This window comes from Aspergillus karnatakaensis, assembly GCF_047715665.1.
Source record: "Aspergillus karnatakaensis strain CBS 102800 unplaced genomic scaffold BJY04scaffold_113, whole genome shotgun sequence".
Classification (NCBI taxonomy): domain Eukaryota; kingdom Fungi; phylum Ascomycota; class Eurotiomycetes; order Eurotiales; family Aspergillaceae; genus Aspergillus; species Aspergillus karnatakaensis.
This window is the reverse complement of record NW_027395825.1, coordinates 19,676-40,310: the sequence shown is the minus strand read 5'-3', so window position 1 is coordinate 40,310 and position 20,635 is coordinate 19,676. Positions and strand designations below refer to the sequence as shown.

At 54.1% G+C, this 20,635-nt stretch overlaps 11 protein-coding genes across 11 annotated transcripts; 4 read left to right on the top strand and 7 right to left on the bottom strand.

The window, feature by feature from the left end:
- Window positions 1–148: 148 nt before the first annotated feature.
- Window positions 149–2,006, bottom strand: BJY04DRAFT_225096 (cytochrome P450; the record flags this gene model as incomplete). Its single annotated transcript, XM_073718136.1, has 5 exons — window positions 149–220; window positions 277–1,220; window positions 1,271–1,627; window positions 1,705–1,755; window positions 1,823–2,006. The coding sequence occupies 5 exons, from the start codon at window positions 2,004–2,006 to the stop codon at window positions 149–151; spliced, it is 1,608 nt and encodes a 535-aa protein (XP_073564198.1).
- A 424-nt stretch (window positions 2,007–2,430) lies between these two features.
- BJY04DRAFT_225095 (Spherulation-specific family 4-domain-containing protein) lies at window positions 2,431–5,375 on the bottom strand (the record flags this gene model as incomplete). Its single annotated transcript, XM_073718135.1, has 2 exons — window positions 2,431–4,810; window positions 4,885–5,375. The coding sequence occupies 2 exons, from the start codon at window positions 5,373–5,375 to the stop codon at window positions 2,431–2,433; spliced, it is 2,871 nt and encodes a 956-aa protein (XP_073564197.1).
- A 640-nt stretch (window positions 5,376–6,015) lies between these two features.
- On the bottom strand, window positions 6,016–6,767 carry BJY04DRAFT_226127 (uncharacterized protein; the record flags this gene model as incomplete). The annotated part of the gene is made up of 2 exons (XM_073718350.1): window positions 6,474–6,767; window positions 6,016–6,418 (listed from the first exon to the last, which is right to left on the bottom strand). Exons 1-2 carry the CDS (start codon window positions 6,701–6,703, stop codon window positions 6,016–6,018), a joined length of 633 nt encoding a protein of 210 aa, XP_073564196.1. The 5' UTR covers window positions 6,704–6,767.
- A 477-nt stretch (window positions 6,768–7,244) lies between these two features.
- BJY04DRAFT_225093 (F-box protein) lies at window positions 7,245–8,432 on the top strand (the record flags this gene model as incomplete). The annotated part of the gene is made up of 1 exon (XM_073718134.1): window positions 7,245–8,432. The coding sequence occupies one exon, from the start codon at window positions 7,245–7,247 to the stop codon at window positions 8,430–8,432; it is 1,188 nt and encodes a 395-aa protein (XP_073564195.1).
- Window positions 8,433–8,623: 191 nt separating this feature from the next.
- BJY04DRAFT_17490 (uncharacterized protein) lies at window positions 8,624–9,918 on the top strand. The gene is made up of 2 exons (XM_073709304.1): window positions 8,624–9,155; window positions 9,214–9,918. The coding sequence occupies exons 1-2, from the start codon at window positions 8,752–8,754 to the stop codon at window positions 9,659–9,661; spliced, it is 852 nt and encodes a 283-aa protein (XP_073564194.1). The 5' UTR covers window positions 8,624–8,751; the 3' UTR covers window positions 9,662–9,918.
- Window position 9,919: 1 nt separating this feature from the next.
- On the bottom strand, window positions 9,920–11,609 carry BJY04DRAFT_226125 (cytochrome P450). The gene has a single exon (XM_073718349.1). The coding sequence runs from the start codon at window positions 11,580–11,582 to the stop codon at window positions 10,062–10,064; it is 1,521 nt and encodes a 506-aa protein (XP_073564193.1). The 5' UTR covers window positions 11,583–11,609; the 3' UTR covers window positions 9,920–10,061.
- A 971-nt stretch (window positions 11,610–12,580) lies between these two features.
- Window positions 12,581–13,868, top strand: BJY04DRAFT_226121 (uncharacterized protein; the record flags this gene model as incomplete). The annotated part of the gene is made up of 4 exons (XM_073718348.1): window positions 12,581–12,764; window positions 12,825–12,881; window positions 12,931–13,001; window positions 13,063–13,868. 4 exons carry the CDS (start codon window positions 12,581–12,583, stop codon window positions 13,738–13,740), a joined length of 990 nt encoding a protein of 329 aa, XP_073564192.1. The 3' UTR covers window positions 13,741–13,868.
- A 441-nt stretch (window positions 13,869–14,309) lies between these two features.
- BJY04DRAFT_225089 (kinase-like domain-containing protein) lies at window positions 14,310–15,600 on the top strand (the record flags this gene model as incomplete). Its single annotated transcript, XM_073718133.1, has 2 exons — window positions 14,310–15,383; window positions 15,460–15,600. 2 exons carry the CDS (start codon window positions 14,310–14,312, stop codon window positions 15,598–15,600), a joined length of 1,215 nt encoding a protein of 404 aa, XP_073564191.1.
- On the bottom strand, window positions 15,453–16,926 carry BJY04DRAFT_203984 (uncharacterized protein). The gene has a single exon (XM_073713427.1). It carries the CDS (start codon window positions 16,898–16,900, stop codon window positions 15,650–15,652), a length of 1,251 nt encoding a protein of 416 aa, XP_073564190.1. The 5' UTR covers window positions 16,901–16,926; the 3' UTR covers window positions 15,453–15,649.
- Window positions 16,927–17,089: 163 nt separating this feature from the next.
- Window positions 17,090–18,820, bottom strand: BJY04DRAFT_226119 (cytochrome P450; the record flags this gene model as incomplete). Its single annotated transcript, XM_073718347.1, has 5 exons — window positions 18,611–18,820; window positions 17,697–18,559; window positions 17,540–17,650; window positions 17,318–17,484; window positions 17,090–17,264 (listed from the first exon to the last, which is right to left on the bottom strand). Exons 1-5 carry the CDS (start codon window positions 18,807–18,809, stop codon window positions 17,090–17,092), a joined length of 1,515 nt encoding a protein of 504 aa, XP_073564189.1. The 5' UTR covers window positions 18,810–18,820.
- A 431-nt stretch (window positions 18,821–19,251) lies between these two features.
- Window positions 19,252–20,305, bottom strand: BJY04DRAFT_212117 (amidohydrolase family protein; the record flags this gene model as incomplete). The annotated part of the gene is made up of 2 exons (XM_073714499.1): window positions 19,252–20,045; window positions 20,107–20,305. The coding sequence occupies 2 exons, from the start codon at window positions 20,303–20,305 to the stop codon at window positions 19,252–19,254; spliced, it is 993 nt and encodes a 330-aa protein (XP_073564188.1).
- Window positions 20,306–20,635: the final 330 nt, after the last annotated feature.

Genomic DNA, 20,635 nt, shown 5'->3' with positions numbered 1-20,635 from the left:
GCTTCGAGGGGGCTGAGAGTCTGAGTTGTGGATCCTTCTCCCACAACAGAGGCTAGACTGATGGACGCAATGCGCTTGTCTGAGAATAGAATCGTCTCTGCGATAGTCTACTTTGCTGCACCAATGAACTGCACTATTACACTACTGGTTACTCCACATCCGCGCAAAAAGCCACCTTCATCCGTGTCCCATCCACCGGTTTGGCCGACAGGTTGAACGTCTACAGGAGATTAGCCATTGAGCTCACCTACAAAACAAAACCATCGGGGAACTCACATCATACAACGGCTCAGCACTCGGGTACTGGCCGTGCTCGTCAATCATCCCAGCCGCCGCTCCAAGTCCGACCTTGACGAAATCATACCGGCGCACCGCCATCGCGAGCACCAGTCTCGCTTCGAGCATCGCGAGATCCTGCCCGATGCAATTGCGGGGCCCGCGCTCAAATGGACGCCATGCACTCGCCGCGAACCGATCGCCTTCGCTCGCGGTCTGCAACCAGCGCTCTGGGATCCAAGTCTCCGCCGACTCTCCATAGACGGTAGGGTCGCGCTGGATCGAGAAATGGTTGAGAAATAGGATCACTCCGCCAACGCATAAGGGCCCTCTCTGTGTTTGTAGGTGGAAGTTGGTCCCGGGTTCGGCGAAGCGAGAGGTTCCTGCCGGTGGATGCAGTCGTAATGTTTCCTTGATCACGGCCGTAAGATAGACCAGTTCGTTGAGTTTGGCCTCGTTGGAAATGATGGCCTCCGCTGTTGCACCTGGATTCGCGTTCGGTCCGAGCACTCGGTCGAGCTCTTCACGTGTAGCTGCCAGGGCGCGAGGGGTGCGAGATAACTCGTAAAATGCCCACTGCAATAGAACAGAGGTTGTATCATAACCAGCAAACAGAAACGTACGAATCGAGTCGATGCTCGTCTGAATCGTCTGCAGGGTCAACGTGTCAATTCCTTCCAATGCCAGCGATAGCACGCTCCGGTCGGAGGTCGAGGGTTTGTCGCCGTGCAACTGTTCAAATTTGTCCCGAATGATCGACTCCAGTGAAGTCTCGATTGTATGCGTGATTTGCATCCGCCGGCAATATTTGCGCGGGCTCAGCAGCCACTGGATCTGGGGGAAGGTCGGGAGGTTGGCGAGGAGCTCCATGAAGCACCGGACGACTTCGTGCTGCTCTGGGCTTTCGCCCTGGGTTTTGAGGTCAATGTTCAGAATCACTCGCCCTGCGTGCAGTCAGTAGATGCCACTTTATAGAAAGCCCATGTGCGCTCACCGATGACATCAAAAGTAAGCAGTGTACACCGCTCACCCAACTCAAACTCCTCGCCGGACTTGGCATGCCCGTCCAAGACTCGTATAAACGTCAGGATTTTCTCGAGAATCGGTGGGATGAAGGTCGCCAAATGGCTCGGGGCAAATGCCACGTTGAACATCTTGCGCGTGTCTCTCCACGGCTCACCAGTACTGACCAAAAACGACTTGCGTCCGATGACGTGCCCAATCATATCTTGCAATGGTGCCTTGGGCACACTATACTTGAACTGCGGCGTTGCTCTGCTAATCTGGTCGGCTAGATCGTGCGAGTAAATGACGGCGATGGGGTAGAATGCGGGTCGTAGATCGAAGAGCACTATTCGGCAAAATATCAGTGCCACGGAACTCTGTCTATGGGTCAAATGGCTTCGAAATGGGAGGACCTTGCCATACTTAGTCCAGTATCGTCCTTCTGCTTCTTGATCAGGTCGTGGATGGCATACTCTGTAGACCGGCTTATATTAGACTCCCCCTTTCCTGATTGAGTACACATTTTCATGAAATGACGTACGAAAGTGCTTCGAGGTATCCGTCTTGATCAAGTTTACCATAAGTCCGACGTGTCCCAACAGCAGGGAGGTAGGTGGCCCCGGGAGGTGGGCATATTGTGTAAAGCGTAGATATCGCAGGCGAGTCAGGGCATACACCAGGACTCCGGAGCACACGGCCACGATAGTTGGAAAGATCATTGCCATTCTTCCGCTATACCTGACGCTAGGATATCAGAAGACGAATGCTGTGTTCTGATATATATTCTACGGTGACTGAATGCGCTAGCGGGCGAAGGCCGCCTCAAGAGCCGAGATTGGTTCATCGCCTGTTCAGTGGAGAAGCCACTTGTGCTTTTTGGCAAGACTCTCCTTTCCGGCGGAGAACTTACAAGAGTGACAGTGCCATGCTGCGCCTGTGATCTTGATGTTACATAAGTCTTCACATGTAGCTAGAATAGGAGTCTTCTTGACAAAAATGCCGGAGGGACTACCTGACTATGGGTGGCAGGTGGGTTCTAGGCCCTGTCATGGACAACAGCTCATTAGTTCGCTGCAAGGATGGTTCTATATGCGTCTGTCTTGATCTCAATCCACCTGTACTCCCGGAATCATCTACCAACACCACATCTCAAACCGTTCCATACTGCCTCAACGTCCCCATAAACACATTCTTGATCGGCGCATATCCCTGACCCTGCACCACATACTCCTTCGCCACCGCATCCGTGCCCCCCAGCGGTACACTCCATGTATACGTATATCCATCCTGCGTCTGCTTTGCCTCTCCGATGGACAACCAAGTCCAATCTGCATTCGCCGTGGTAGTTTCATACCAGGAACCAGCATACTCGTATAGCCCGGAGTAGAAGTCGTTGCCCTCGACCAGGTAGTTGACGATCTGATGCTGCGCGACCCCGTTCTCTGTAGAGGGCGCCTGAATTGGCCACCCGCGCCCGATGCCGGGGTCTGGTTGATTGGTGCCGATGAACAGGCGCACGAAAGCATATGGAACGAGCACGTCTGCGGTGTAAATGACGGTGTCGCCAGACTGTGTAAAGTCGACGTTGGCGATTGCGCCGTCGGCCGGGAGGGACTTGGTGCTTGCGGAGACGGTCCGTGAGCTGCCACCGCTGCCTGACGCGAGGGCGGTGCGCACTTCAAAGCTAAGGCCCGAGGTGCCGGGGTCGATCATGCCGATCGTGGCACGGGTGAGGGAGGCTGGAAGCTCCAGAATCTGCTCGCCGTTCTTGTAGACGGCGTAGCCAAGGGCGTTCGCGACAGAGGACCAGGTGAGGGTGACGGAGCTGTAGTCGGATGCAGAGACGGCCACGTCGGCGGGGAGACCAGCGACATAGGAGCCGCCGAGCTCAGAGGGGTCGTTAATCGGGGGTGTGCCACCAGAAACAGCGCCGATGACGGCTTGCATGTACGCCTCGCTAGGAAGGTTGTCGTAGGGGTTCGGCTGGTCGTCATCGGTGATCTCAATCAACCCTACATTGCGGCTTGAGGCGAGCGCAGCAACGTCTGCGATCTGATCTTGAGAGACCTTGTAGATGATGTGCCAGATTTTGCGGGGATCCTTTGGCGTCCAGTCGTTGGATACGAAGGAGTTCTGATAGGCCTCATAGCTGTTCTCAAAGGTCAACAGTGTATCCATCGTGTCCTCGTAGCATTGCGCGATGGGTGAACCCGGGTTGAGGACGGTATATGCGCCAGGGTGCTTCCGCTTGGTATAATCGTTGATGTGGGCGTACAGATCGGCGTAGATATTGTCCGGACCGCACTCCGGCCAGCCTTCGTCAAAGAAGATACCACCGAGACTACTGCCGTAGAGCTCGTACCACTTGTCGATATCCTGTTCAATCTGCGACGCCCAGTCGGCAAGATTCAGAGAGCCGAGTCGAGTGGTGAACTGCTGTTGACTGACGCCCAGATAGCCCGTCCGGACATAGCCCAGGATCTTCTTGCCCTGTCCCGCTGCTTTCTCGATCACTGATTGCCAGTCGGCATCGACCACATAGTCCGGCCCGTTCAGGACATTCGCGACTAAGACACTGACTTTTTCGGTGTCATACGCGAGGAGTCGGTCCCATGACGCCGGATCGCCGAGCGGGTTGATATACGAGGCAATGGCAATCTGTTGCCCTTCTCCCCCACCACCCCCAGCGCCAACTACCTCTCTATTGGCCTCGATGGCAGCAAACAGCGCATTGGCATGGTAGCTGTACGCAGAGCCTTTGGGGTGGAATGAACGCATGTACCGCAATGGTGTCGCCTGGGTGTTGGCATCCCCATCTCCGTTTGCGGCAGCAGCCTGCAGCGCGTCGAGAAGCGACTCCTGGGTTGGGTACTTCTCCGCGCCCTCCCACTCCCACGGGGGCGAAAGGTCAGTCGACTCCGCGGTTGGCACTACGTAGCCCTCCCCGGGAAAGATGAAGTCCAGCAGACCCTGCGCGATATCAACATCATCGTCCGAAGCGTCCGCCCCGGTTGGATCGCCTGGACCCTCCGAGGGCGTCTGGACCTTGCTGTCCGCTGTCCAAAACCACACGCTGGCCGCCATCATTTGCTCGTCCGCCCCCGGCTCACAGTAGCGGTGGCCATTGTACTGATCCTGGAGGCCCTCGACGAAGAAGACGCCCATGGGCGCCAGTTCTTCCGCGGCCGCCTTGATAGCGGCGTTGACCTGCCGGACCTTGTCGTTCAGCTGCTCGCGCAGCGCCCGTGTGAGCTTGGGGTTACTTTGCCACCACCAGAAGGCCCACGAGTACTTGTCGCATTCGGGACTCATGGCATCGTCGAAGAAGGTGATGTACTCGAGGATAAACACCTGGAAGCTTTCAATGGGGGTGGCGCCCCCGGCTTGTCGTCCTGCACGCGCGACGTTGTAAAGAGCCGTGTTTACCTTGAGCCGGAAGCGGCCGCTGTCGAGCTCTTCTTGGAGGTCATTCAGAGTGTCCTCGCAGTTGCCTGGGCGCCATGCTCTGTAGATACAATCCATCAAGATTCTATCGCCTCAGCCGTCAGCAAAAGACGCACACCACCACCCAGGGAGTCCGGTGTAAACGGCAAGAAGACTCACTTCGAAAGCATCGCATCGTTTCCTCCAATCGTCATCACTGCCACCTGCGGTGCTCCAAAGGGCTGATTGCGCGGCTTCATATTGTTTGCCTCATACGCCCCCGGCTTGAGTTGCTCATTGATAAGCTGCGGTGTTTGATCACCCGTATAGGCGTGGAAGCTGAACCGGGGCAGCGTTTGGTCGCCGTTGACAAAACCCCAGTTGAGCGTGTCCTGGGACATGTGCATCGGGTACGAGCGCTGGCCACGGAGGGCGTTCCCGCCCAAGATTTCGTCCATACCGTTACAGCCTGTTCCTGCGGTGTACGAGTCACCGACGGCGATGAACTCGCTGACCCTTTGGGTGGGCTTGCTATACGGCACGAACGTGGGGTCGGCCATGACGGCGGAGATCGACTGTGCAGCCGCCTCATAGTCGATAGCCTGGGCGAGAACACCACGGCACCAGAGGGCCAGTGCTCCACAGAGTTGGAGGTAGGACCGTAGGCGCATGGTGCTCGGGGTGTTTGAGGAAGGTAGTGAGTGAGAAGGGATGAGATGGCTGGAGATCCCTCAAACATAGCAGGGTCAGGACCAGTATATATAGTCAAATTTCCGTCCTCGGATATAGACAACAACTGCCTACTAGTCCATCAAAAATACCAGGTATACTCCTTGAACTCAGCATGTAATATCCCTCCTAACCCTAGCCGAAGCCGAGTTCCACTTGGTAACCCGACGGCGGCGAATCTCCACCAGCTGCGCGAGTACTATCCGGGTTACCGCAGACGAGGATGAATCCTGGGATGTAACCTTTCGAGAGTGTCCCACGCCAGTGTGTGGACTATGTTGCTCTCGATATTACGGTTTGATATTGCGAGGATTGGCCCAGTGCAAAGCATCTCCTCTCGCAAAGGATCAGAAATTTCGGGACCGCTGTACACATACCGCTATGCTGTTTGTATTTCCCTGTTCTAGGTGCACTGGATTCCTATACAAGTTTCCATTGGCCTCTGCTGTCCGTTTAAACTCCTCGTTGAGCTACTTATGGACGCTTAGTAGCTGCCACGAGACCCCCCAATTTATTGCGGACTATGCAGGAACACTAGTACATGTAGTCGAAAAGCAGGGGAACGAAGGCCGTAGCTGTAGTTTATGGCAAGTCGCCATCCAACCACTGCGTCAGCGCCAGAGCAAACAAGCACGTATTATCTGCATCTCCAAGCCTCACGTCGACCTTGAAGGTCCACAGCCCACTCCTCAACCACCAGAACGGCAGCTGGAAATCCAGCAAGAAATCATTACGGTCGCTACTCGACATATACTCGATCCCATGCCCATCAGAATCGCGAATGACCAGGTGAGCTTCATCGCTCAGGCCCATGGTCTTCAATGGCAGTGTAAGGGATTGTTCGTCAGCCATACTCCCATCCGCGTAGATGGCCGAGCTACGCGCAGTAATGGTTGCGTCGACGAGGGGTCCGTCAGGAAGCCCCATTTCTTTCTTTTTCGATTCGGATACTTCGCCACGCAGGTAGATGAAGAAGAGACGGTCTCTTCGAAAAGGGGTCAATCAAATGTGAGATCCAGTAGGAGAAGGAAGAATCATACGCGATAATCGGGGTCGGAGCAATCTCGAGAAACTCGATCTCAAACACCTGCTCTTCCTTGGGCACGGCATCATAGAAGGCGTTGTTATGACCAGGGACTGGAAAGCTGTCTTCTCGTGCTATAGTGTCCTCGCTGGCACGCATTGGCTGTTGGGTGGGTTCGGTGGTGGCTAGCATCGTGAGCGTAGCAACGGTACAGACCGCCAGGAGGTGCGGAAAAATCAATCTCATCGTGGACAATCTTGTATTCCGGTCGATGATGGTGACTAGAGTCTTTCACTCGGGTCCAACGACGGGGGTTGTGACTCCAACGAAGGAATTTGACTACTGAACTGTGAGCATCTGGGGGGTCATTAAATCCTGGCGAGTCGCAAGGTAGAATCGGGCACACCAGCTACCTAGTATTTTGCTACCTAACAGAGGTTACGACCGGGAATCAAGGTCGTTTGCCCTAACCCAAGAGACTCAAGGCTAGAGACCCACTGGCGCCCCACGGGTTGCCGGGAAATTGGTTTAATATCAACCTGTCTAGCCTATCCAACATTCTTTCCATATTACTGCACGTGGAAGGGGTGCTGCTATGCGAGTACACCTGAATTACGTTATAGGTTCTGCTATAATATTGTCTTGACCTCGGTAGGTTTGTGACTCATGGAGGCTGAGTGAGTCACCTTAATTAACTACATTTAGCCTATATCCAGTAATTAAATATGCGGCGCATCACATTTGCTGCAGTAGAACGCGCACAGTAGACAGGAAATCCATAGTCAACATGGCAATGATGAAAGTTCTTCAACTCACGGAGCTCCTCGAGCCAATTCTACTCAATCTCCCCATGCGGGATCTCCTGCTCATGCAGCGCGTCTGTCGGGGATGGAAAGACCTCATTCTTTCCAGCTGCGCACTCCAACTAAAGCTCTTTCTACTAACGCCGAGAGCAGGTCCACAGCCGGAGGCAACTGCGAAACCCGAAATAAACCCTCTCCTGCAGGAAATGTTCCCTGGATTCTTCATTCACCTCAAGAGGCCTGACTGGGGCACCCTGGACGATCCAGATGGCAACCTTTCGCGACAGGAGCGGCGAGACATGAAGCGAGAGCGCCATCTAAACATGCAGAACACTAAGGATACCCGGCTTGAGAGCCAAGAGTGGTACATAGACACCGCGAAGAGAGAGGCGGTCCTGCGACCCGAGGCGTCCTGGCGGAAGATGTTCCCCTCGCACCCCCCGCCACGACTGGGTCCACTACACTCCCTTCACCACGGATGTGGCTGTGCAGGGCAAGATTTATTCAAAGATCTTCTGTGTCCACGGTACGAGAAAGTCAATCAAGACCCCGGAGCCCGCATGTGGTTGATCTGGGATGCGACCATGTTTGTCCTGGATGACTTCCCTGAGGGAGTGATGTACATCTCGTGGTGGCGCAGGCCGGTGGAAGGTGAAGGTTTCGAGAAGCGCTGGATCCTCGAGATGCTCGTTAGCACGGAACACCACTGGCCATGTTACCGTGCCAGCACGGCCTACAGGCCTTCGGGTCTTAAGATTGGCAGCGACGATGATATGATCGAGTACCCCCAATACGAGGACTATATGACAACAATCAACGACTACGAAGCGCCACCGATTAGTGTGATGAGGAAGTATGTGCGTGATGCGGGGGCAAAGGTAGCTGCCGAGGGGCTCGAATACGGATACAGTGATGTCGAAGACGAAGCACCTGAAGACAATACCCGGGAAGATGAAGACACCGAGGACAGTGACATCGAATCCAGTAGCCCCTGCCACAGTGATGCTGAACAAGAAGACGCTGCGCAGAATGACGCCGGTGATAGGGGTGCTGCCAATGAGTCTGACAGAGTCGAGCACATTGCAGAAGAACTACACGATTTGGTGGAGGATCTTGCTAGAAGGATTCGCTATAATGACCCGACGGCCCCTCGTCCGAGCTATCGTTTGTGAAATCAGGCTTTTAATATGTCTGGCGTCAAGTGGTTGGGTGCCAACTAGCCTTTTGGGCAGCAGGATCGCAGCGAACTCTAAAAGTAGCATAACGAGTGTTAGTCATGTGTAGATTGATTTGAGGCTCTTCTTGAATGAGACTGCTGACAACGTGGCATAGATATCCCAATCAGGATGTATAGCGCGCTGGCTAACCAGCACTGCCACCCTCGATAAGGCTGAATTCTGCTTGGCATCTCGTTCTGCATAGCTATTATCATCAGCTCAACTCCCCTCCTGTCATTCCGCACAGCTTCGAGTAGATAAACTTCCCTCCAAAATGCAGCCGACGCAAAAGGAACCCCGACTCGCCGGTCCCCTGGGAGGACCCCATGTGCTCTTCGATGGATCGTTTATTATCGAGTTTCTACAGCCAGAACCCCAGCTGGATGCCTCGTTCTTGTTTCGCGCGACGTACAAAGGGGATCATGAACTCATGAAACTGGGAAAGAGCCATCCCCAGGCGCCGCCGCTGCATATCCATTTTGCACAGAGCGAATCGTTCCTCGTCACAGCAGGGGCTGTCGGTACAACGACCACCTACAACCTGATCGACACGGTCCACACCCCAAGCGCGAGCTATAATCAAGTTACCCCTCCATCGGGATTATCTCCACCTATTCCGAGTCGGAACGCAAGCGGCGAAGTCGCCATCCCCCCGTGGACACCACACAATTTCTGGCCGTGAGTAGCTTATTTCTCTAGTTCTATATGTTAACCGTACTAACCGCACACTCTCTAGAGTCGCTCCAACCCATCCGTTTTGGTCAACACCAGAGGGGAAGGAATATGAATCCTCGCTGCCCCACGGTCGCAACTCCGACACCACTGTCTTGATCTGGGGATACCCGAAGAACAGCACTGGCTCTCCGACCGGCACCCTCACCACCGACTTTCCACCCGACATGGACGCCGCCTTCTTTCTTGCCCTCCTAGGTCTTGTTGACGCCCTCAGCTCAAGCCGCGTGGCGATGACCCCGAAGGTATTTGCGACCTTGTTCTCGATGCAGACTGCTAGCGAGTTGGGAGTGATCGTGGCTCCGACTGCTTGGTGGCTCGGTCCGTTGAGATGGCGTGTTCCTTGGGCAGCTCAAGTAATTCTTGAGAAGGTTCGGTTGTTGCTGGGCGGGAATCATCCAGCAAAGGTGGTGGAGGATGTGATTCAGGATATCGTGGTGAAGCGGCAGTAATGATGTCCTGTGATTTATATACCAGTATGCGACGCGAGAGCATGATCAAAACAGCTGATATAGCAGTCACTTTGAGACGGAATGTCGTATGCTTTTGACATGTAACAGAATGTCGACGAAACAGTGGCTCAACGCTCGAGTCTATGTGCACAGCTAGATGCAAGACACATCAACAAACCTGTATGAATTTTATGAAATGCAGGCATTTCTCGAAAGAGACTGCCTCCATGAACTGCGTATCTTGACTTGGGCAGCAGCGTCCTTCTGTTGGTATTCACCCTGTTGCACGTCACCATCACCAGACACATATATCAGCCCTAACACCAGCGCTATCATCGTAACCCTATGTCATTTAGTCAAGTATTGGATTTCCAGATATATCCTACAGAATAGTTCTTAATTACAATGGCCCATTCTCCCTCGATACAGGCGTAAAGCGCACCATGAGCGGCGGCTTCATCCACAGCTGCTTCAGCCTGGCCTGGTCAACCCAATCCCCCGTCTCACTCTGCACAATCTCCCAATCAAACCTCCACACAGTCTTCGCAAGCGCAATGCGCATCTCCACCCAAGCAAGCGTGATCCCAATGCACGCGCGCGGTCCAATACTGAATGGGATGGTATACGGCTTCTGCGACGAGGGAACGTCGCACCAGCGTTCAGGCTTGAACTTTTCAGGTTCAGGGCCGACCGTGCGTGCGTCACGGTGAATCGTCCATACGTCGGCAGACACGTAAACACCTTCAGGGACGAACGTTCCGTCCACGGTTTCGCCGCCTGGGGGACTCACGCGTGGGGGGCCGACGGGCGAAGGCGGGAAGAGCCTCATCGTCTCTTCGAGGACGGCGTTGAGGTAGGGGAGGCGTGCGGTCGCGTCGCCGGTTATATCAGACATTGATGGAAATGTGCCGCGGACCTCCTCGCGGAGTCTCTGGAGGCAGTGTGCGTGGGCTGGTTGGGAGAGATACCAAATGACGGCTGTCAGTGCGGTCGCGCTGGTTTCTGCGCCCGCAGTGAGGATGACCATCGCTTGGTTCGCGAGATCCTCCTCGCTCATCCCCCCAAAGCGAATGGCGTGCGCTAGAAAATCGTCGACGGCGACACCAGAACCTTTGCTTGTCGTCGCTGGTCCTGCTTCGATCCGCTTGCGCGTCTTCATGAGGGTCATGGCGCCGTGCTGGGCGATGGAGTCCACAGCCGCCCGGGCAGTCGATGAGATATATGGCATCCACCGCAGCAGCGGTCCTACAAACGCCAAACGTTTCCGAAGATTGAAGATCGAGCCACTGTATGTTGCGTCGAGGAGGATAGCCACCCACGGATGTGTCTTGTTATCCCGCGTGGCATTGAAGGACTCTCCAAAAGTGAGTTCGCCAATGATATCAAACGTCAACCATTCAAACCACTTGGAAACATCGAGCGGGACGCTGCCATTCTTTCCGCGCGATGCAAGCTGGTCAACCCAGAGGTCGACGTGAGAGTGGACGATCGGCTCCTGGGTACGGACGGCAGATGGACGGAACTGAGGAGCAAACATTTTGTGCTGGCGGGCGTGCTCTTCAGGGTCGCGGACGAAGGCGATGTTTGGGTGGCCATTGTCATAGAAGCGATCGGATTTGGGGAATAGCTTGCGCGTTTTCGAGGGTGCGCCGTAGATGTCGCGGAAGGCTTGGGCCGTCGAGAAGGAGAGCTCATTAGGTGCAATGCGCACAATCTCTCCGTATCGCCGGTGCGCATCTTCGATCTTGCGGTTCCAAAGGCCGCCTGTCCATGCTGAGGCGTACCACAGCTCTGAAATGGCTGCGAGAGGCGGGCCTGAATACTTGGAGAGGGGATGCAGCCAGTAGAGATAGGCATAGGATGCGAGCCAGTACGCAGAGACCAGGACTGCGCCCACAATTATGAGCGAAAGGAGTGCCATCTTTTCAATTGACAAAGGATGTGACAGGTCGAGTCTGGTTGAAGGAGATGGAATTAAGGAGGGTGAAAAGGCGACTGCGGCGTAGTCTTAATGAACCGAACCCCCCTCGTCTTCGGCCATAGCTCTCTGCTCCGAGTAATGCACACCCCCTGATTCGAGCTTCGCCGGCAACATGGAGACGTTAACAACACAGCTAATGCGGCCCGTTCCTGTGAGGGCCATACCAGACCCCACGGCACTGACCGGTTGCGTGGGTCTGGAATATATTACCTGCCAGGAATGATGAACATGATAGCTGCCATACAGGGTTGGGGCCTCCGCGCTGCCTGACAGGAGCTAATGAATGGCCGTGCTTGCTCGCGAAGTCTAAACAGAAGAGGAGGTTGCATTGGTTGTCAAACATTCTACCAGCGCTGCTCTGCACGCGAGCCTTGGCCCCGCGGCTGGCGTGTCCAGCCTAGGACGATCTGCTTTCGACAGTGCCACACCCGCAGCTGTCATCTTGTCACCCCGGTCAGGGGACGCGACGGCGCTCGGGGAAGACAGCCACCCAGCGGACCTTCCAGACCAGCAACCAACGGGCAGAGCCATGGAGGCTGCGGTGGAGCAGTTGGTGGGCCCGAATGGAGAGGCCAACGGCGCCGATCGACATTTGACAGCGGTCCGTGTGCCGGGATCACGATCCATTGCAAAGTACTACGCCTATGATATCCGCTGGTCTCTCCTGTGGGTACGTTGGTATTTTTGCCTGCACTCTTCAATCTGATGCATCGCCGTGCCTGTTCGAACAATCGCCCTTGACACCCATCCGAGCAACCAATAATAACGCATGTCAAGACCGACAGGAGAGTCCAGCCATTGCGGATCTGCAGTGCCGGTAACAGTTTCAGGTCCTCGAGAATAAATGTGCTGTGGACTGTTCCTCGCTCAGTCCCCAACCATCCTGTGTCTCTCCTTCATTCCGCAGGCGCGGCATTCAAGCACGCATCCGACAAACCATGGCATCTTCACCAGTCTATATGGCCGAGCCTCCTGCTGGGAAGGAGCGGTTCCAGGGCGAGAGTATCCAAGCCAACATGGCAGCGTGCGCAATTGCCACGCCGCTGATTGCGCTGGCCGTTGTCGTGCTCCGTCTATATACACGATTTTTCCTCACGGCAGCGCGATTCCAGATGGATGACGGTATGATCTTCTCTAGATGCAAGATCACGAGTAGCTAACGGATGTCTCTTCGATGTGTAGTATTTGTCTGCTGTGCGGCGATTTCCTCCATCATCCTGATTCCAATGGCATTCAAGAGTTTGTCTCCTCCGCACACGCCCTCTGAAGATATATTGACTTCGTTTAGTTATGGACGCAGGTGTAGGGCTGCACATGTGGGACGTGACGATGGCGCAGTACAATCCAGGGCTTGGGATCGTGAGTCCATCTACCTCTGGCAACCATTGCTGATCGCATGCTAATACACAATCCACTCCAGTGGACCCTCGTCACGACAATCTTCTACGCCTGGGCCGTCATATTCTCCAAGCTCTCGATCCTCGCCTTCTACCTCCGCCTCTCGCCGCAAAAATGGTTCCGCATGCTGGCCCTCGGCCTCATGGGAGTCTGCATCTGCTATGTGATCCTCTACACATTCCTCTTCATCTTCCGTTGCAAACCCATAGCACAGAACTGGGACATCACAATCACATCCGGCTCGTGCATCAACACCGAAACAATCATGACAGTCCTCAGCGTTGCGAACATCGTCATGGACGTGCTCACCCTCATCCTCCCAATCCCGGTGATCATGAACCTCAAGATGCGACTTGCACAGCGGATCTCCGTTATCCTCATCTTCTCGTCTGGTATTTTCGTGTGTGCCATCGCGATCAAGCGCACCATCCAGATGCTCGATGCACTGACGTCGCCGGACTACACGTGGGATATCACGGAGCAGTTCTACTGGTCTTATATCGAGGTCAATGCGGGTATACTGTGTGCGTCCGTGCCTGCCCTCAAGCCGTTCGCAAAGAGGCATCTGGCGACCATGTTTGGGTCTTCGCAGCATTCGAAGAATCGGGGTGGTGGGCCTTCCAGTGGACCGACGGGGCAGGAGAGCGATGCGATCTTGTTAGGGGTTACGCCGAAGAGGTCGAGTTATACCAGATTTTAGTTTCCTTAGTATTGAATATACATCGCTGTCACTGCGGTTCAGAAATTACGCGATGTAGGTCGATGGAATTGACCTGTTTGATAGATCATGAGGTCGACACTCGAGACGATGAACATGCATGACTAGACAGATGTTGGATAACCGCCTTTCGGAGGCGATATATGAAGGCGATGAGCTGCGCGGTTTTTCTCCATCCATGCAGTTGCATTCTTTCCTCTGCGCGTTGGAGGCGCTGGTGGTTCTATTTGCCAAAGAAAATCGCCCAGCCCCTCAGCCGATCATTGAGCGGTTTATTCACTCCAACCACACTGGTAATCACTGATAAGCATTGTAGAGTAGTCTTCTAGGATTCGTGTTATGCTCAGGTTCCTTCATGTAACATATAAGTACTGTGAGCCGGAAGGTTGGAGAGGCGCTGGCTGAAGGAGGTCTGTATTCTCCCTTTCATATATATATTCGACTTTCGAAGCATCGTGACCCAATTGTTGTCGCTGCATACGAACTCTCAAAGCTCATCCTAGAACACATCCAGCCATCACCAGTGCGGGCACAGCAAGGAGGAACAGGCCATGGGCGACGCATGTATAGGTGCAATAGGCCGCGGCTGGCCACTTCTTTGGAGCAGGCACCGCGATAGTCGAATATCCTCATCAACATCTGAGGACCACCTCTTAGAGTCAGACAGCGTGAGCGACAGTCCTTCGCTCGAACATCTTCCATTCGCAGACCAGTACGGTAGTTGCCTGACCATCCTGCACTACGGTTTCAACAGCACAATCCGCCTTCACCAGGGCGCCTCCGGGTCAAACCGGGCACAGCTCTTCGCTGTCAAGGTCTACAGCCGGAATCACTGGAGTTTTCTGGGCCTTCGAGACAACCGCCAGTCTTGCTCGGCTCATGCTATCGCTCAGTGTCACCCAGCCCACCCGCACATTCTCCCCATCACCAATCTCCTCACCAACAGACGGTCGCAACTCTGCTTGGTTATGCCTTACTGTGGAGGAAAGAACCTGCACGATCTCGTAGTCTCGAAATGTAACCTCGCAGCTCGTGAGATTGACAGGATCACCATGCGGGTTCTTCAAGCCCTGGCGTTTCTTCATGAGCGCAGCATGGCACACCACGATGTACGACTTGAAAGCGTGATGCTGACTGAAGAAGGTGTCGTTCAACTCGGCGGATTCAGCGACGCATACATCCATCGATTATGGACGGACTGTGCGCTGCCAGACGAGCCGGACAACACAGTAGCGGAAACGCCCGCGCCGCCCTGGTCATTCTCTTCGCTACTATCTCTCTTCTCCAATCCACCAAGAGTCTCTCCGAGATCCTTCCAAATTGACGAGTTCATACCATCAGCATCGTTTCCCGGCATCAGGCTCCCGTACATGGCACCGGAGAGTTTCCGCTCCGGCTTGCATTCCTGGTACCACGAGAACGACAACCACATAGACAAGCTACAACATAAGGACCCGCGGCCGGCTGATATTTGGGGAGTGGGAATCATATACCTGACTCTTCTCAGTGGCCATCTGCCCTGGCGATGCGCGCGTCCGGCACCAGAAGACCCGAAATACCTGGCGTACCTGTGCTGTCGTGAAGGCGAGAAGGGTGCATACCCCTGGATTGGAGCCCTTGACAATGTATGTCCCCCCTCTTCTTTTCATGTTCCATGAACTTTTAATTCTGTCTTTCAGATTTCTGACTTTAGATGCGCAGAGACAACAGAGCGCTGTCTACGCAATGCTAGACCCCGATCCCGAGAGACGCATTACGGCAGAGGAAATGTTGGATTCAGACTGGGGAACTGGCTCAGCAGGATACAGGATGGGAGACATTAGACTGGCTTGTCAAGGATAACCTAATTCGAAATGACGGAATCCATTAAATAACATACTATAAGCACCCCTCACAAGTCATCATCAGGGTTATTATCCACCTCAAAATCTGGAAACCCCCGCTCCTTAACCCTTTCCGTAACCCAGTACTCGCAATTCCTCATTCGTGGAGGTAGGTCAGGCCCAACTCGGGGCGCAAACAATTTCCAGAACTTATGGGCGTCATAAGTCTGCCCGAAGAAATGCCACGCCGTTACGATACACTCGGCCCCTTCTGCGCTTTCCTTGTCTTCCGGTATGTACTCAACGCGGAACTTGGTCGGGCACGCAGAGCATCGCCAGATATAGCCCTTCTTGACATCGCCAGACTGACCAATCGACCTCTCCGCGTCCCTGCACTGTTCAATCTCAAAGCCCGTTGGGCGGCGAAAGATATCTGCATCTGGTGAGTCTCCCCGGAGACTATCCGGAAAGGCCATAGTGACAGCATCAGTGAGAAGAGCTCCATTAGCTCTATACCTCGACCTGCCCTGCACCACATCTGGCGGAGGCTCAGTACTCGTGCTGAGATGGGCACAAATACGGAACGGCAAGTCTCTGACCATCGTCGCGTTCAAGGGAACACTGGCGATAGCGCTCTTCAGACAGTGCTGCTGGCTGATCACAAGATTATTGTTCGGCCAGGAAGCCCCCGAAACAAGTCTATATCGCACACTGCTACCAGGGGGCACGAAGGTGAAATCACCCTGGAATAGCGCCACGGGATCAGTAGTCGGGAGCGGCCTGTGTCCCGAGCAACCAATGCCCATGCAAGTGCAGCGCCGTCTGATGGTCTCATGCGCTTGCAGTGCCTGTGATATGTGGTTGTAGACAAGACTGTATCCGGACCCGGTGGCATCGTCGCGCGGCCAGAAGTCAATGACGGGGTCTTCGTAGAAGCAGTTCCGGGTGAGTCTTGTTCTGCGATGGGTGGCCGGTGGCTTCAGCGGTGGGTGCAAGATGTTACATGTGCTACATGTAAAGTACCCAGGGAGATCGTGCTGGAGGAGATCAAAAAGTGGATTGATACCCCCGTAATAGCGACGGGTTGGGCGGATGAAGTTGGCCCAGGAGGAAGTGCCGAGGATGGACAGGGCTGCATGGCAGGTGAGGGTGAGGCAGGTTGCAGATTCAGCGGGGAGGGAGGAGGCTATTCGACAGAGGATCTCTCGTGGAAGATGCAGGAGGTGTGGCTTTGTCTTTGAGCTCTGCAGCTGGGTGTCATTTGCTCTTCCCGAGCCTTTGACCGTGGCAGGCCGTTTTGAGCGTCTGGTCGGCGGCATTGCGGTAGGATATAAGCATGGACTCCAAATTACAGCATGGTTTGGTGGAGAAGAGAGTATATATTCCTAGGGACTCTTGCTGCCTACCGCTGCCTGGTCCTAGTTTGCCTAGGCGCGGCGCCAAGTACCAGTAGGTAATGACATGTGCTTTTCTCTATTCTATACCTCGGAGAAAGAGACAATAAACATCTACTCAGAAACAACACCCACAACCGTCGCCTTCACATCCAACCCCCCCTTGTCCGGTAACGGAGTCCCAAAATCGCGAGCAAATTCAATGTTGGCCTTTGGGGTGTCGAACAGCTCCATGTCGAACTTGCGCACCAGCCTTGCGATGATCAAGAACATTTCAGCATACGCCAGGCTATAAGATATCAGCTGCCATACAAGATAAATCTGGGACTGCGAGCAACCTACTTCAAGCCCACACACATCCTACTGCCCTTGCCGAAGGTCACCAGATACTTATCCAGTCGGGCACCTTTGGCAGCAGCGCGAGACCACCGGTCGGGGTCGAATTCGTGCGGATTGGGGAAAATATGCGAATCCATAAGGACAAAGTAGTTGATATGGCTCATAACCGTCTATTGACGGGGGTGGTTAGAGAGGCAGTTCGAGATGAATTTGAGTGCTACTTACCCCTGGTGGTATGGTAAGACCCTTATACACAAGCGCTTCGTTCGGGGCGACGCGAGGTGACCTGCCCGCAATTCCGGTCGCTAAGCGGAGAGATTCATTGACGACGTTGGACTAATTGCGTCAGTATTTACGCTCACACTCTGGGTGTCTCCCTTACCAAGTAGGGTAGCTGTTCCAACTCATTCCAAGTGGGCCGGGAGTCTGGAGTAGCCATTACAGTCTTCAGCTCTTCTCGAAGCCTGCTCCGAACATCGTCTCTGCTATAGATATGCCATGCAGCAACTGCTAGCGGTCTGGTTTGAGTCTCGACTGCACCAACAATGATCGCAAATCCTTCGTGCATCACACGATCTGGCTTTCGCAAATGCTCTGGAACAGTACTTGCGGTGAGATCGCGGATCAGCTTGCCACCAATCGCATTGCCTTTACTGGCAAGCTCCGGAGTTTTGATAACATCAACACCCCGCTGATACAAGGTCTGTTTCTCGCTCAACAGGGCGAACGCTGCTGGACTCAATTTCTCCCACAGCCACAGCGGCATCGAATCCATGATGGCATGGAGGAAGGGGAAGAAATAGAGAAGATGCGCGCCCTCAAAAAGACCATTAATTGCATCTCTGACGTGGCTGTTGAAGCCCTCGATATCAAGGTTCCCGGGGTTGAAACCATAGAGGTACTCATGGATGAGGTCAGACGCCAATGCGGCAAAGGCAGTGTCAAGTCTGACAACGCTCTGGCCCTTTGCTGCATTGGTCAGGTGATAAATGAGCTTATCGATATGACCGTTGATGAACCCTTCGATATTCTGAACAGCACGCTTTGAAAAGGACCGTTCGAAAAGACTTCGGCGGGCGCGGTGTGTCTCCGCTTCGATGGCGGAGATACTAGACATCATCACGTTGAACTGGGACTGGAAGACCGGATCCTTATGGCGTCTCCGGGCGCTAGATGTGTAGATCTCTTCATAGTACTCAGGATCCAAGATGTGCACTTCGCGAGGGTTGATGCGGATGATAGGTCCTGGTTGGCTGGTCAGTTTTAGGAAACCCACTATGAAGAAACACATCTTACCGTATATCTTGTGTAGGCGCTCAATCTCCCAGATGAGTGTTCCCTTCTTGATGACATCAAAATAGAACTCATAAGCGTGGGTGATGGCCGCAAGTTTCGGACCAGGGATATGACTGAGTGGGTGGAAAAAGAGCCGGTAAATGCTGACCACGACGCAGCAGGCAACGGCACCGAGTGGAATCAGAAAGATTGGAGCCATGTTGATGAATGCGGTAGTGTTTCGATTAGTGATCAGGGAGAAAGGGCAGGCCCAAGGCACATTTAACAGCGAGCTTTCGCACTCGGGACCAGGCTACCGGTACAAGAACTGACGAAACGTCTTACTATCACCCTGCCAAGTTTGGGGCGGGGCTTAGTGGGCTGACGAGAGGTCGTACAGGCAATCATGGCTTGCTGACCAGGGGGGCGAGCTGAAAGATGCATCTTCTGGAAGGTCGGGCTATTGGACGATCCACACCGGGGTATTTCACCCTTCGAATTATCGGGTTTATGCAGGGGTGTCCCTGCAGGAAAAGGCCCGAGAACTTGGTATGTCTCGTGGAGGGTTACTTGAGAATATTCGAGAATTAGGAGGAGGAAAGGTAGGTTGGAGTCTCAATGCTGAATGCTATTCGCTAGGGGAACATGGAATGCCCTGTAATCTAGTGCGTCTTTACCTGCACCTTCAGGAGTTTCTCGGCGTTACGATAGGCCACCATCTCCAGCTGCTCCTCCGTCAATAGACCACTGGCCTCGAGCTCCTTGAACCACTCCAAACCCCGCTCATTCGACTCGAAAGGGTAGTCAACGCTGTACATAATGTGGTCTATCTTGGTATTATGCAGGATGCACTTCAGCGGGGCGAGGCTCCAAGACCCCGACGTCGTGATCCAGATATTCTCATCCCAGACCTGCCTGAGTGGACGATCTCGCGGACCCCATCCACCCCATCGCGTGCTCATGTCGCTTGCCCGCTCTAGCATAAACGGCAGCATCTCACCCATGTGGCCGAGAACGATCTTGAGCTTCGGGAAGCGATCAAACACCCCGGCTGCGAATAACTTCAAGACGTGCAGACCCACATCAGGATGCCAGCCCCAGCCGGGCCCACCTAAGCTGATGGCGACGGGCATAGAGTAGGATCCCAGGTAATGCTCCCTCATCTGAGCCGAAGGCCACGTTGGGTGCAGATAGATTGGCACGTCGAGGTCCGAGGCCTGTGCCCATAGCACATCGTATTCAGGCCCATCAAAATGCTTCCCGTCGGCATGGTTGTCGATCAGGGCGCCAACGAAGCCAAGTTCCGACACAGTCCGATTCAACTCGGTCGCCGACTCTACAGGATCGGCTACTGGCAGGACAGCAAAGGCCGCAAAGCGATGCGGTTCGCTGATCCGAGCAATATCGGCCGCAAGCTCATCGTTGCCACTGCGACAATCCTCTGCGCTGGGGCCACCTGGCAACGATCCTTTCTATCAGCCACTATCAGGTTTCTTTCCGTCGATTGGATTCCATACCCGGAGTAAAAGAGTGCGAGACCACTTGGAACGCGACGTTTCCGCGGTCCATTGCCTGGATTCGTTCATCGCCCACGCCTCTCAACTGATCGGCCAGCCCCGGAACGGCATGAAGCGTACGCTGGAAGGTTTCGCCAATCGAGTCAAAGATAGCGCTCGAGTAGTAGTGCTCCTCAAGGGCGAGGAGTGGCGGAGTCATTGCTGATTCGATTTCTGTGCCTGGTTGATAGGAATATCTGGCTCTAGCCGCGCAATGCAGGCCATTTATGTCTCCACACGGTATCTGATGTGATAAGAATAAGTCTTATCACTTGGGGCCGATGTAGATTCGGGTCATTATGCTTCCTTCCCTCGTGGAAACAGAATGTTTGCTATGCAGGTTCGTTGATCGGCGAGACCAATTGGAAATAAGCCGATGCTTATGCTGCAATGAGAATCTTTCAGCTCTCCGCCCTATCGCTCTAGTTTCCCCGAAAATAGAAGGATCTGTAAAGGTGTAACAATGCCATTGTGTGCAAGGTCAATTGAG